The 16,188-nt window shown below is 50.3% G+C and overlaps 1 protein-coding gene across 1 annotated transcript in view; it reads left to right on the top strand.

Moving 5' to 3' along the window:
* The window catches only part of LOC311232091 (3-oxo-5-alpha-steroid 4-dehydrogenase 2-like), a gene marked incomplete at its 3' end in the record, with an annotated part of 60,809 nt that extends 46,018 nt beyond the window's left edge, over window positions 1-14,791 (top strand). The window contains exon 5 of the mRNA XM_084318780.1: window positions 14,725-14,791. Coding sequence (XP_084174906.1) covers window positions 14,725-14,791 — 67 coding nt within the window. The remainder of the gene's footprint in view (window positions 1-14,724) is intronic.
* Window positions 14,792-16,188: the final 1,397 nt, after the last annotated feature.

Below are 16,188 nucleotides of genomic sequence, written 5' to 3'. Positions count from 1 at the left end.
TATATAATACCAGCTGAGGCATCACAGAGGAAAAAGTGGCTGGCGGCTATCAAGAGGGCACACATCGGGAGAGTCGATCAAAGCAGACACTAGTCCCCCAAGTCAAATCATACGTATATATCTGTCAGAATGGAGGTAGGTGAATTCCAATGGGTGAAGGCAATCACAGAGACAGAGAGTGTTTACTCTTGAACAGGTTCGACTTTAATAGTAAGAACACAGAGTAAATTCTAAGAGAGACAAGTGCTAATAGCACAAGTGGAAAATAAGGTAAATGGGAGCTTATTGGAGGTCCAGAGTAGAACCGTCCGCGTTATCCCCGAACGCAAATTGACAGGGAAATGACAGGTGACAAGCCCAGTGACATATGCCAGGAATGTGGGACACACAGTCGGTGTCCAGAACGTAACAGTACCCTCCCCCGACGAACGGCACCAGACGTTCACCTAGGAACCTCGGGATTCAGCCGCCGGAAATCAACGATCAGGCTGGGATCTAAAATATCCCTTTGAGGCACCCAAGAACGCTCTTCTATCCCGTACCCCTTCCAATCCACCAAGAACTGAAACCCCCTACCCCTCCGCCTACAACCCAGTATCCTCCGCACCGTGTAAATGGGTTGACCGCCAATAAACCGGGGCGGAGGAACCACAGGCAGTGGCGGGGCCAAGGGCGATGAGAGGAATGGCTTCAACAGGGACACATGAAACGTCGGATGAACCCTCATAGAGCTCGGAAGTCGTAGCTTGTAAGCCACTGGATTAACCCGATGAATCACTTTAAATGGTCCTATAAAGCGAGGAGCCAGCTTCTTGGATTCCACCCGGAGAGGGAGATCCCGGGTGGAAAGCCAAACCCGCTGCCCTGGACGGTAAACTGGAGCCGGACGACGCTTACGGTTAGCCTGCCGTTGGGTACTAACCGAAACCTTCTGTAGCGCCTTCCGAACCTGTTTCCATGTCCTGCGACAGCGAGCCACATGTGCCTGGGCCGAGGGCACCTCCGCCTCCTGCTCCTGCTCGGGAAACAGAGGAGGTTGAAAACCATACTGGCACTGAAAGGGAGACATACCGGTAGAAGAGGAGAGAAGGGTATTATGCGCGTACTCAGCCCAAGCCAACCTCCTACTCCACGTTGCCGGACTACCGGCAACGTAACATCTCAAGACCCCCTCCAAATCCTGGTTGACCCTCTCCGTCTGCCCGTTCGACTGCGGATGGAACCCAGACGACAGACTGACAGAGGCGCCGAGGCCGGCGGCAAACGCCTTCCAGAACCTGGAGGCGAACTGAGGACCCCGGTCCGACACGATATCTACTGGCAGCCCGTGGACCCGAAAGACATGCTGTATAACTAAATCAGCAGTCTCCCGGGCCGAAGGAAGCTTGGGGAGAGGGACAAAATGAGCCGCCTTAGAGAACCGATCCACCACCACCAAGATGGTGGTGAACCCGTCCGAAAGGGGAAGACCAGAAATAAAGTCCAGAGATATGTGTGACCAGGGTCGTTTAGGAATAGGAAGTGGTCGGAGGAGACCCGCCGGTGCCCGTCGAGAGGTCTTACTACGTGCGCACACCGGACAGGCCGCCACAAAGGAACGCGTATCCCCCTCCACTGTCGGCCACCAGAACCTCCTACGGATAAATTCCAGGGTCCCTGGTTGCCCCTGGGTGGCTGGTGAGGGATGACGCATGCGCCCACTGTAGCAGGCGTGAGCGCGCCACCTTGGGAACATACGACCGTCCCGGAGGACCCCCACCAGGATCGGGCTCCCGCGTTAGCGCCGACCTTACCACCTTCTCTATGCCCCAAGACACGGGTGCCAAAATCAAGGCCGGTGGAATAATGGGATGGGGCTGCTCCTCCCAACCAGGAAGATCAAACTGGCGCGACAACGCGTCAGGTTTGATATTCTTGGAGCCGGGTCTATAGGAGATGGTATATCGAAATCGTGTGAAGAATAACGTCCACCTGGCCTGGCGAGCGTTAAGGCGTTTAGCCCCTTGGATGTAAGCCAAGTTCTTATGATCAGTCCAAATAATGAAAGGATGTGCCGCCCCCTCTAACCAATGTCTCCACTCCTCCAGTGCCAATTTGATCGCCAATAACTCCCGATTACCCACGTGGTAATTACGCTCGGCTGGTGACAGACGGCGAGAAAAAAAAGCACACGGGTGCACTTTCCCATCCTTTAAGCATTTCTGAGAGAGCACCCCCCCCACCGCGACGTCAGAGGCATCCACCTCCACAATGAACGGAACCTCCGCGTCATGGCGGATCAATACAGGAGCGGATGTAAAACGACGTTTAAGATCGCAGAAGGCCGACTCAGCCCTAGGCGACCATTCAAAGCCAGGGAGAGAGGCCTTAGTGAGAGCTGTTAAAGGATTGGCTAAGGCGCTAAAGTTGCGAATAAAGCGCCTGTAAAAATTTGCAAAGCCCAAAAACCGTTGTAACCCCTTGAGCGACGAAGGTCGTGGCCAGTCCAAAACTGCACTCACCTTGGCTGGATCCATGCGCAGATCGCCCTTCGTCAACACAAAGCCCAGGAAGTGGGGGAGACAAGGGTTTGGGCAAACTCCCGCTGACGATCGACTTGACGTCGGTCGCCGTTGAGAGTTCGCCCGTGCTCCAATTAATGACACGAACACATGACGACAACCAGGGATGACCCAACACCATGACAGAATAGGGGGAAAAGATGACAAAAAATGTAACCCACTCCCACTCCCCACCCGCCACCCGGATGTGTAAAGGAACTGTGTGCTGGGTGACGCTCCCACTGCCCAGAGGCCGACCGTCCAGGGCATAAACTGGTAAGGGAACCCCTAAATCCTCCACTGGGGTTCCCCACTCCTTCACCAATCCCACGTGAATAAAATTGCCCACCGCCCCTGAGTCAATGAGAGCCTTAGTTCCCCTAATGTCACCCCCACAGTTGATCGCCACCTCAAAAAATGTACGAGAATCCGTGGTTTTGGCAGGAATGAGCCCACCTGCTGGCGCTTTCTCAAAGCCAGACGGCGCACCTTCCATTCCCGATTGGCGCCGAGCCGATACAGCCTGGACCCGACAGCTGCCGAAGCGGTGACCGGTGCGGCCGCACCGGAAGCAGCGTCGCTCTTTGATGAAGCGCTGCCTCTCGTCGTCCGAGAGCGACAGCGCTCCAAGCTGCATGGATTCATCACCCAGTGGCCCACTCGTGTAATGCATGGAATTATCAACACCAGGAGAAGAAGGAAAACATACCTGGGTGTTGTTGACATGCTCCTTCTCCCTCTCCCGGTGCCGATTGTCCATCTTGATGGTGGTGTTGATCAGCACTTCCAGCTGCTCGGGGATCTCACGCGCGGAGAGCGCATCTCGCATCCGCGCTGAGAGTCCCCTGACGAACAGAACCACGCAGACGTTCTCCGCCCAAGCTGTCTCCCGAGCCAAGATTCGAAAATTGATAGCGTAAGCTGCGACTGTGCGGAGGCCCTGCCGGCAGTCGAGAAGACGACCACCAGCCTCGAAGATCGAGAGTACCCGGGAAGTATCGAATACTCTTCTCAATTCCCGGGTAAAGGCGTCCACACTGTCGCAGATTATCGCCCCCGCCTCTAATTCCGCCGTAGCCCAGGAGAGAGCTTGACCGGTGAGCAGTGTGATAATATACGCTACCTGCGCTGTCCCCGATGGAAATTATCGTGGTTGCAGCCGGAAAACGAGTAGACACTGGGTGATGAATTCCCGATGAATTCCCGACAATCCGGTGATCCGTCATAGCGAGCGGGCGCCTGCAGATGTGGCTCGTGGGACCGTTCCTGGACCCCGAACACCCCCCGACTCTCCTCTGCGTGGAGCGCTGCTTCTCCCGTCGCCGACTGAACACCAGCCACTCCGTCTTGGGCTTGTCGGGCTGCGGCCAACGCCGACTGTGCCACCGCTTGGGATGATCCGACGACCCCGTTGAGTCGGATTAACTCGGCGCTGACCAGCTGTTGATGTTCCTCCATCCGTGTCTGGGCTGCTCCCTGCGCCTGGAGCACATCGGGAGAGTCGATCAAAGCAGACACTGGTCCCCCAAGTCAAATCATACGTATATATCTGTCAGAATGGAGGTAGGTGAATTCCAATGGGTGAAGGCAATCACAGAGACAGAGAGTGTTTACTCTTGAACAGGTTCGACTTTAATAGTAAGAACACAGAGTAAATTATAAGAGAGACAAGTGCTAATAGCACAAGTGGAAAATAAGGTAAATGGGAGCTTATTGGAGGTCCAGAGTAGAACCGTCCGCGTTATCCCCGAACGCAATTAGTGAAGACCTGACAATGAACAAGCAGAAGAGAGGTATGTTACATAGACACCAAATACCAACATTCCACACACACCCCTGTGACAGCCAATCAGGAACCACCCCTAAGTGACAGCACTAATTGACAGGGAAATGACAGGTGACAAGCCCAGTGACATATGCCAGGAATGTGGGTGGTCACCGACCACAGTCGGTGTCCAGAACGTAACATATATCTGCTCTACCCATTTCATAACAGGTGAGAATAAGGAACAAATATTTATATCGTAAATTAATTATTGGCTGTGAGGCTGTAAACAGCAGATAAATGTTAGCTGCTAGTTACTTCGCCATCTATTCCATTCTCAGTGTATGTGCACTGGAGGCTTCAAGTAGCCTACATGCCTTTTTCACATATGTTACTATACTATTTAAAAACGGAGCTCACTTTTGCTGGTACACACCTGTTGGTTGTCCCCTACACTAAGATGGCGGCGGTCTCGTGACTTCAGAGTGTCTTTGAGAATGACACGGTGTCCTCCTTGCTCCTTCATGGATAGACTCTATGTATTAAAGGCCTTTATGACACAGTGTCCTCCTTGCTCCTTCATGAATATACTTGATGTATTAAAGGCCTTTATGACACGTGTCCTCCTTGCTCCTTCATGAATATACTTGATGTATTAAAGGCCTTCATGACATGGTGACCTCCTTGCTCCTTCATGGCGAGGCACGCTTAAGCATTACATCACGCGACGGAGTGTGTTATACAAATTAGATCACGCCTATGGGTGGTTGTTAGGCCCGAGGCACAGCCGAGGATCGTTAGACCCCCATAGGCGTGATCTAATCTGTATAACACACGACTTCAAGTGATGTAATGCGTTTATACAATGACCGAATTCACCCAACCTTATTGCTATACAATAAACACACAGTAATTGAAGCATAATGGAGATTTATTCACAAAACCATCCACAGAGAAAGTAGATCCAATAGTAGATCCACTAGTAGACACCAGAGGGAGCTCCACAAACCATGTTAAACCCAGATTCGGCTCAAACAAGGGACTAAACGCCCTACCCACAGCTGTAAAGGAATGTGAATCACTACCCACTTTCAAAACCAAAAGAGAGCACCTACGGGAGACTGCAATTCGAAACTGGACCCTGTAAATGTCCTAACCCAACCCCCTCCAATGTACAGTAAATGTCCAGAGAACAGATGGTAAACGGTAACCTATCCCCCCCCCTCCCAGTGAGCTGTGGTGTTCCACAAGGAAGCATACTAGGACCGCTACTGTTCCTAATTTATGCAAATGACATGTCGTCAGCTTGTGACTGTAACTTGTTCCTGTTTGCGGACGACTCAGCCCTGCTGGTCTCTGACAAGAACAAGTTACAGCTTGAAAAAACCCTCAGATCGGAACTAGGCAAAATCTGCATATGGCTCGCTGATAACAAACTATCATTACACATGGGCAAAACAGAGTCCATTCTCTTCGGTTCAAATAACAAACTCAGCAAGACCGATGGCTTCTCAGTTACAGTGGGCAGGCCCGGACTGGCCATCGGGAGCACCGGGAGTTTTCCCGGTGGCCTGGCCTGCACAGATAAAAAAAAATAATATCATATAAAAAAAAATATATATAAGGGGTGCTCCAGTAGCACACCATGTACCGCGCTGCGTCGCGGAATACCGTGCTGCGTCACGGACCTGGTTGACTCCGAGTTCGATTCCCGGACTCGCCGTCATTTGCCGAATGTCTTCCCCTGCTCTCTCTCCCGTTTCACCCTACATCTGTCGGTCATACTTGACCAGAAAAGCGATAAACGCTAAAAAATAATTATATATATATATATATATATATATATTTTTCTTTTATTTATTATAATTTTTTTATTTTTTTTGTCAGGCCATTGTTTCTAGTTGTGGTGGCGGCGCGGCGTGATAGTTAGATAACCTAGGTGTGTGGGGAACAACCAGGATTTCACTGTCTGCGACAGAGTTGGAGAACTATCTGACTCTCTCTCCCTCACGCGGATCACACACACACAATGGAGCCGTGCTGCCGCTTGTGATTGGTAGAGGCGGGACCAGGCGATACAACTGATTGACAGCGGAGGCGGCGAATGGAATGGCAGATGGCACACTCCCACTTTTCTGAAAGGAGTTGTTAAATCTGACATTACAAAAAACAATATGTGGTGGTTATGATTGGGGCTGAAGTTGAATAAACAATTTATGAAAGAGAAAGTAAAAATGATTCCAAGATAATTCAAAGATTACACACCTTTGCCACATTGGCTACAAACATAATCACTGCAAAGTTATCAAAAAAATAAGAATCTGATCAGACACAAGGGTTAAGTTGTTGTTCCCTTTCTAATTTCCTCAAAAACATCTAGTCTTGTGATCAATATTATTTGACAATTTATGCTTTTTGTTGGAAATTTCAGTCAGTGAGCTCATACTTTGAGCTCATTTTATAGTTAAAATGATTGAGACAATGCAATCTTCTGTCTTCGTTGTGCATGCATGTGTGTGCTCACCACACGCGATACATGTGTCACTATTCTGGCAGTGGCTACTGTTATTATAGTATTGTAATGAAAGGTCTGTTATTTAATGTTTGTGTACAGGGCTATTTTAACTATGTTGATGGGTAGTGCATCAGTAAAGTGAATATGGTATTGTGCTCTTGCTCTGTTTGAATAGGTGGAGAGAGTGGTTAACGGTAGGTTATGTAGATAACCTAGTTATATTAGTATTGGCTGAGCGTTCCGCTCTGAGCCTTATGAGATATTCTATATTCTATGATACCTATTGTATCCCCTTACGAACAAAAAATACATGCACCACACCTGTATGGGGCTCCGCCCCCATGGCGGCACCGCCCATATAGCAGTGACAATAGTCACCACACACCCTTCCTCGCCAATAACCCGTCCCAGGAAAAAGATTCCTCAAGAGGGAACTCAGGGCCGTGCAGAGCGGAACGCTCAGCCAATACTAATATAACTAGGTTATCTACATAACCTACCGTTATATGCCGTATTTGCTATCGCGTTCCGCTCTGAGCCTTATGAGATATGGGGAAGAGCGGACGCGAAGCCCGACAAATGTACCCCCTGAGGACCCGTAAGCCCACATCAAGGGGTGCGGGGAGCCCTGTCACCCCATCCTCCCTAATGAAGGGGGGGCGCAGTCAACTCCACCTGAATGCGAACAAGAGGGAAACTAGAACCCCTTGAACACACCGTACAGGCGGAACCACGTGTGACTCAACACACTGTGGCCCATACCCATACACTCCTGCTACCCGACCAAAGGACGGGAAGCAGGAAAGGCCACAGACCCCAGAACCGCCTGGGAGACAGAACCCCCGGTCATGTCCATGAGGAAAAACCTTACAAAGGAGCCCGGGGAGGACCATGAAGCTGCAGCACAGATGGCCTCCACCGAGGCCCCACCCAGGAGAGCGGCAGAGGCAGCCACCCCACGAGTGGAGCGCGCCCTGACGCCCCCAGGGGGATCCTGCCCAGCCAACGTGTAGCAGAGGGTAACACCCTCGCACAACCAATGGGACAGGCGCTGCTCCGACAGTGCCTTACCAGCACGAGCCCCACCGTAACAGACAAAAAGCTGGTCGGTAACCCTGAAATCCTGAGTACGGCTGAGGTAAATCCCCAAGCACGGACTGGACATGACAGGTGAAGGCCCGCAACTAACTCACTAGTGTGAGGAGGAGGACGAAACGCCTGAACCACAATATCCCGGGAGCGGAAGGAACTCTGGATATTCTTAGGCACGAAAGCAGGATTAGGTCGCAGAGTGACACCGCAATCGGTCCGAAAAGACAGGCACTCTGGACGTACCGAGAGAGCACAGAGCTCACCTACGCGTTTAGCGGAAGTGACAACCAGAAGGAACGCGGTCTTGAAGGACAGCTGTCCCAACGGCGCCTGCTCGAGCGGCTCAAACGGGACCAAGGACAACCGACCGAAGACCAATTGAAGATCCCAAGTCGGAGCCAAGGAGCGTTGCACCGGCTTAACGCGTCGAGCGCCAAGCAGGAAACGCTTCACAAGAGGGTGGCTGAACAAGACATCCCCTCAAACCCCTCATGATAGGAGGATATAGCTGCTGCATATACCCTCACCGTCGAAGCCGACAGTCTATCAAGGAGAGACTGGAGGTAACCAAGGACAGCATCCAGGGGGCAGGAGACTGAGTCCCGGCCCCCTGCCTTACACCACACTTGGAACATACGTCATCTGCCCGCGTAAGCGCGACAGTGGAGGGAGCATGCGCATTCCAGATGGTAACACCATCAGGATCAAGAACCTGCGCCCCTCAACGTACCCGTCCCAACAACTGACCTAACAGATGTATGGGGAAGAATCCCTGGCGGCACGGCATCGGTCCCAGACCTGCCTGGCCATGTCCAGACGCAATCCTCCCCCGTCAGGATGAGGGCCGCCCCGCGACAGTACACCTGCACCCACATTCTCCCTGCCGGGGATGTGGGGAGCCCTCAGGCCGCGCAGATGGAGGACGCCCATAGCCAGCCGCCCGCCGCCTGGTGCAGACAGGGGGAGCGTACTCCTCCCTGTCTGTCGATACACGACACTGACGTCGTATCGTCCGTCCTGATCAACACCATTTGTGGACCAGAAGGACCGCTTTCAACACCAACACATTGAACGTAGCGCAGACCGGGCAGCATGGTTTGCCAGCTGCCCCCTACTGCGTTGGCCCGACGCATCACCAGCGAGGGAGGCGTCGGTGAAAACGCGACGTGAGACAGCGCCGTAACCGTCCTAGAACCTGACGTCCTGTTGACAACACGCTCTGAGATGGATGCCCATAGCCCTCCAACCGTTGACTGGGAAGAGGAATACTCTACATCCAGTCTACAGCAACCCCAGGCTGGTAGAGACCTGCCTGGTACGAGACCTGACGATCCACCTTGACCGCGAAGGACCAGAACGTCATCAGGGCAGAACACTCCGTAACCCCGGACGACGCAGAGGCCCCAGTGCGGCCTCCACGCACTTGGTGAAGATGCGGGGAGCCAGAGAAAACCGAACGGCAGCCTCTGGTACTCATACGCTAACCCTGCAAAGGAAGCGTAGGTAAGCCCTAGGATGGAAGATCGGGGATGCGCATACGCATCCTACAGGTCTATGGAGGAGAACCAGACCCCCACCTGACAGTGTTCAACAGGTAGGAGACGATCCAAAAAATGCTGAACCTTCCCATGGGACAGGTCCAGCCTGGGTCTTACACCCCTCCCTCCCGACTTCTCGGGCTGAGAACACCGGGAGGAGAACGCCACGACGATGGCTTGCTTCGTCCACAGAGATTGGATCTCGTTGACCAGAGCTGTCCCTGCTGGAGACCCCGACAACAGGGTCTGTACCAAACCTGAAAACGGGTGGGGTTGTGTAAACACAAGTCCCCGCCTCACCGTTCTCTCCATCTACCTCGACATATGGTACTGCCGTAGTCATATGTGACGACACTCCCAACGCACCCGCCGTCACATGGCGCAGGTCCGCCAGGAACTGTAGATAGCTGGCCCGGTCCCCCCGCTGTGCGTAGACAACCCTGGAACCGTGCGAGGAGCGCGTTCCGTGTCGGAACACCTGACCCTGACACCACCCACGAGGCAATCGCACCCAAGGGGGAACCCCGACAGAAAGGGCCGGTCTGATACGGGGGGCTTCCGATGAAAAAAGCCCCCCCACTGAACACCCCTCCAGAACATCCTGAAGGAGTTGTTCTGCAGCCGGGCATGCAAGGTGTAAGGCCCCCATGGGTTCCTACACACCGTAACCCTGCAGTGATATTACTACCACCCCAAACCATGTGAGCTGCGACCACTTGCCAATATTTCAGGAGTGGGAGGCACCAACATGATACCTGGCCTGGCGAAGGCGAGGCCGGGGAAGCCCGCACTGTGTGCCTCAAAAGGTTTCGAGCCCCCCTGCTGACAACACTTAAGTTGACAGACGTAACACCAGGCTCAACCAACACAGTTCAAGGTGTGGGAGCCGCTTGACAGCACAACATTCTCACGGACAGACCCAGGCTCAGCCATCAACTGGGTGTCAGCCCCTGTCCCCATGAGAAGCGAAAAGGGGGGCCGCCCGCGCATCAACGAAGGCACGCGGCCCGCAGCCAAAGGAAACAATCAGAGCCCACTTCTTCCGCTGGTGTTGGGGAAGGGAGTGATCGGAGAGCGGGCTGCTCGCGGCAGGACGGTGACGGCTTGTTTGTTCAAGCCGAACCCATCCTACATGGCCGATCCCTTGGCCGCCAAGGCTGTCGGCCTTGTGGACACCTGTCGAATCAACGCCCAGGATACCTCTGGCGGGGGAAAAACATGGCCGCCTGTCGAGGGCCCCGTCATCGCCGCTGACGAGGCCGTGCTCTCTCTTCTTCTGGCTGCGCGGTGTGAGGCGGTGTAGGGCCTAGGACAATACCGCCCGCGCTCCAGCAGAAGACCAAAATCCCCTGCGGAGAGGGGAACCCTGAGCGGTTATAGCTTGCGGCTGGGTCAAAGCTAATAACGTCAACAACCTCGCGCGATGTGTCGACGTCGGCTGGCCCTCAAGGCCCCTCCACCAGACACCATTTTTTTAATAGAAAAAAACAGCAATTCGAACACAGTTCTAATCGTTGCCAATTCCATACCGTGGCGGTACAAGCCTTAACAGCCCACCAGCCACTCGCCAGGCCGACCCACCCATGGTGTCGACCGGGCGGGGCATTGTTTCAATATATCAAAAACAAAGGACTGATGTTAACATGGAGCACCAGTGGTGATTGCAAACAGCACCCTCCACTGTGGTGTGCACCATGAAAGGGTTAAATGAATAAAAGAGCTAAACCACAAAAAACTGTAGAATGAGCAAACCCATACACACAAAGTTTAAGGGGAGACGGACCAGACCCGTCTTCATTCAAAATATTCACAACAGGACACCAGCCCCAGTTTAGCCCATTTACCAAAAAAGGTAAACAAAGCCCCCCCCCCGCACTACTCCCCCAGTATACCGATTGACCGTCAGTATGAATGGTTTGAGAGGAGAGAAAACTGTAGCAAGACAGACCTTCTCATAGCAGAGTGACAAAACGAAACAATAGCCCCCTACACAGGGCCGCCCCAGGAGGTGGGGGGCCTCGCGTCTAAAAACGCACAGGGCCTCACATTTCTCCCAGGCGGCCCTGCCCTTATACTACTGCAGCCTAACGCCAGGCAATGTGGGACCCAAGACAACAATTGCCTGTGCACAGACACGCAACATGTTTACCATGTCGGCTGGACCCATAGCCCCACTACCCGACGCCAACCCAGATGGGAACACCGTTCAACAAACCCCGCCGGAACACAAGGTAAAATACCTGGCTAGGAACCTAGCCACGACCTACCCCGTTGTCAACCCATTTATCCGAAAAAGGTAAATAGAACTCAAAAAAAAACCACAACAGCTACCGACTGACCTTCATTGATGAACCGGGCAAGAGGAGGGAGAGTGACAACATCTCACGGCGGAGACATTAAAACAGCATAGCAATTAGCAGTAGTAATAGCATGCGGCAGTAGCGATAGCATGTAGCATAGCTTTAGATGTTTTAGCAGCACGCCCAAGACAGCTTGGAAACCGTTCCCTGCAGAGAACGTTCACCAAACCATCCTGCCCCCGGCGCCAACACACAACATGGTTGTGTTAACAAAACAAACCAGCATTACTAACACTAATACCCATGCCTGAAGACACAGGGCCTACCTGAGTACAAGCTGGCCCGACAGCCAGCCTTGTACAGCTGAACCTCGATGTGCTGTCATCAAACGAGGAACATCAACACAGGCCCGTCGTGTCGCCGAAAACATGCGTCGAAGATGCCAGGGGCCAGCAACCTCCGGTAAGCTTCCAACATTATGAATCTAATCTTTTCATCCTACTAGTTTATCGTACGGTGCACGCATCCGAGTACGCTGGGACGAAAATAGAGGAAGGGTGTGTGGTGACTATCGTCACTGCTATATGGGCGGTGCCGCCATGGGGGCGGAGCCCCATACAGGTGTGGTGCATGTATTTTTTGTTCGTAAGGGGATACAATAGGTATCATAGAATATAGAATATCTCATAAGGCTCAGAGCGGAACGCGATAGCAAATACGGCATATAACTGTATTATAATAGTAAATAGAAAAATACGTTGTGCTCTTGCTTTTTTCTTTTTGAAGGTGGAGAGAGTAGCATTGCTAGTGCCACAACAGTTTTATTTGAGGTTCATAACAGTACATTGTACTAAGCAATTGTTGGCTCATTAGTTTGTGATTCACATGCACTAAAATTCACCAGAATGCAGGAAATTAAGTCTTTGTAACAAAAAAATTCCGGGTGGGGGACCCCCAGACCCCCCGCTTAAAAAATTGCTATAATTATCTCCCGGTATGAATTATTTCCCCAGTCCGGCCCTGACAGTGGGTGACAATATTGTCACAAGGAAAGATGAAATTACCTACCTGGGTTCCATCCTAGAGGCTAATCTTTCCTGTGACAAAATGGCATCCAATGTAATAAAAAAAAGTCAACAAAGAACTCGATTCTTGTACCGGATCTCCTCGCTGGTAAACAAGAATACCCTGAAGACTCTGGCAGGAGCACTCATTCAAGGGTACTACGACTATGCTTGCACCTCATGGTACCAAAGCACCTCAAAGGCACTAAAAACAAAATTACAAACATCTCAAAACAAACTGGTCAGACTACTGCTTGACCTTACTCCTAGAACCCACCTCACCCCTGCCCACTTTGACAACCTAGGATGGCTTAGAGTAGACGACAGAGTACAGCAACTTGCAATGGGCCTGGTCTACAAGATACACTACACGACCAAGGTACCCATGTACATGTCAAAATACTTCCCAAAGGTCAGTGAATACCACGATCACAACACCAGAGGGAGCTCCACAAATCATGTTAAACCCAGATTCGGCTCAAACAAGGGACTAAACACGTTTCGCAATTATACCACATCAATGTGGAACGCCCTACCCAAAGCTGTAAAGGAATGTGAATCACTACCCACTTTCAAAACCCCTCTCAAAGAACACCTACGGGAGACTGCAATTCGAAACTGGCCCCTGCAAATGTCCTAACCCAACCCCCTCCAATGTACAGTAAATGACCAAGTATGGCTTTGTCAATATTCCAATGTACAGTACCCCCCCCCCACCCACCCACCCAACCACCTCCAATGTACAGTCTCCCCCCCACCCACCCAACCCCACCCCACCTACCCAACCTCCTCCAATGTACAGTTTCTACGTCAAATGTATATACTCTCTTTTCTGGACTCTTTTTGTATCACAAACAGTACTGTATTTGCAAATCTGGTATGTCATAAATGTATAGATGTAGCAGTACTGTCTATCTGTATGTCGTGTGTGTCATTGTTATGATGAATTGAAAATGGGGGACCCTGATATAAACAAGACGAAAGTCTTTCTCTGGTCTGCATCCCCTTAACAATTGTATGTATTGAGCTGTACTGTACTGTATCCATTCTGCAATCTGTTAATAAAGTTTTCAATCAATCAATCCTAACTAGGGATGTTCGATATTGGCTTTTTTACCTATACCGATATACCGATATTGTCCAACTCTTAATTTCCGATACCGATATCAACCGATACCGATATATGCAGGGTTAACACAACATTATGCATACTTTTGACAATAAATAAAATCAGAATTTGTTCTTACTTGCTTGCCTGGGTAAATAAAGGTTAAATAAATGTTAAAAAGAATATATATATATATTTTTTTGAAAACCGATACCGATCATTTCCGATATCACATTTGAATGCCAATATCGGCCGATAATATCGGTAGGCCGATAATATCGGACATCGCTAGGCCTAACCCAATAATACACAAGTCCCTTTTCTTTGGACCAAGTAAGGTTTCGTTGATAATCCAATGTACAATTTTCAATCAATCAATCAAATAAAAAAAAATTTAAATTAAAAAAATATCTATCTTTTTTAATGTCCGCGATTTTTCTTTTGTTTCACAATGGGTCATGACAAATCAATTACATAATCCATGTGTATGTAACGAACTAACATATTCCAGTTGACTATCTTTTTTGGAGGATTTGTTCAAAAGCTATTCATACTTCCATTTTTCTATCTATGGCGGATTGATTCAGACAGAAAAAAAAGTAATTCGGTTGTGGGAGGGATCTGGGGTCACGTGGAGTGTGTTATACAAAATAACAACCGGTAACTTGACTGTTTCAGCCAATCAGAATCAAGAAATTTGCATGCCATTGCATAAAGTGCATTAAGCATGAATGCTCGAGCCTCGCAGAGCGGAAACCACGGGTCAGCCTTGAAGACTATCTCTACTCTTGCTCTCTTCCAGGTACTACAAGCAGAAATTTGAGGATTACCCGAGGACCAGGAAAGCCATTATACCTTTCATACTATGAGAAGTGGAAGAGGACCGGTCCCGACACAATGAACTGTCCTGACTAAATCCATTATCGGTGTTGTGAAGGGCCAGATTAAACTGAGAATCTACCTTTATTGTTTGATATACTTTGTATATTATTTATATATATACACGGAATATCCCTTTACCTGCGTTCAGACCAGAGTAATATTCGCTCTCCTATTGGACAGCGCCCCCAGGCGCCAGCGCGCAAGCCCCCAACGGCAAGTTCAAAGACAACTGCAGGCATGTCAGAACATGCCCGGAGTCAGCGTAGTGATACCAGACAAGGACTGAGGTTGGGACTAGATATTCAGCTTAGTTTTGCTTAGTTCAATTCAGTTACGTTCAGTACCTTACCCACCTTCACCACGAGTCAACGTGCAGTGAAGTGAGCAACCTTGCGTCTAACAGAGCATTGAGAACCGCGTGCGAATAGAATGGTAAAAGTGTCAGAGTTTAATGAAGTAACGTTGAGTTCGACTTAATCTAATGTGAAGTAAATAGTCGTTCATTTATTGTATATCGTGCGGCCACAGTTTGTCCGTGTGTAGCATTACCCAGCGGTTCGTCGTGTCTTTAGCTAGTGTACTTAACCAGGCTGTGTGGCCTAAATACGTCGCCCACACCCGAGGAGTCCTAGGCGGAGAACCGTTGGACATGTACACCGGAGAATCGACGTCGGCGATTGCAGAACCATTCCTGGTTGGATTATATTGATTTGGAACGTGGTACCCGGAGAAGAGCATCGTTGATTTCCACTATCGTTTGGGATTCAACCTCGTGAGGATTACAACTCGGGTCGGCCTCGTGGACGGGGCTGGCTAGCTGTCATCAATGCTGTCGAGCATCTGGATTACAATTATTACTTTGCTGCTGATCAAGGGAGTTTACAAGGACCGACTCCTGTACCTGGAGTCTCTTTATTCCTCATTGAATCAGACGGAGTACCCGAACATTCCTCTACCCTCCAGGCCTTACACCCCCGGAGGGAACCCATTGTCTCCAGTCGGTACCAGTGTTGCCCTATATAGTTGCTACTATACGACAGGTGGTGTCAACTTAGACCCATCGTAGGATTCCTGCTATTCTTAGTGACTCATGCTCTTGACTGACTTTACGTATATTCTTCGCCATACAAGCGTGACCCTAATTCTCATTCTGTAACCTAACGTTGCCTAATAATAATAAATTACCCTCAAATACTATTTCTGTGTCAATGCCGTGTTCTTGTGGGTGTTCACCATCTATATTTGATGTACTGTCTGGCCAGTAATTAAAGTACATAACTAGCAGTGGTTTAATCTATCACAATCTTTAATACAGTCAGGGTTTTGTAACCCCTCAGTTACAATTGGTCCTTCGAGCCGGAGGGTATCAGTGTAATATTTAATA

This window comes from Notolepis coatsorum, assembly GCF_963971535.1.
Source record: "Notolepis coatsorum genome assembly, chromosome: 7".
Classification (NCBI taxonomy): Eukaryota; Metazoa; Chordata; class Actinopteri; order Aulopiformes; family Paralepididae; genus Notolepis; species Notolepis coatsorum.
The sequence above is the reverse complement of the archived record's forward strand: the minus strand, read 5'-3'. Positions and strand labels throughout refer to the sequence as shown.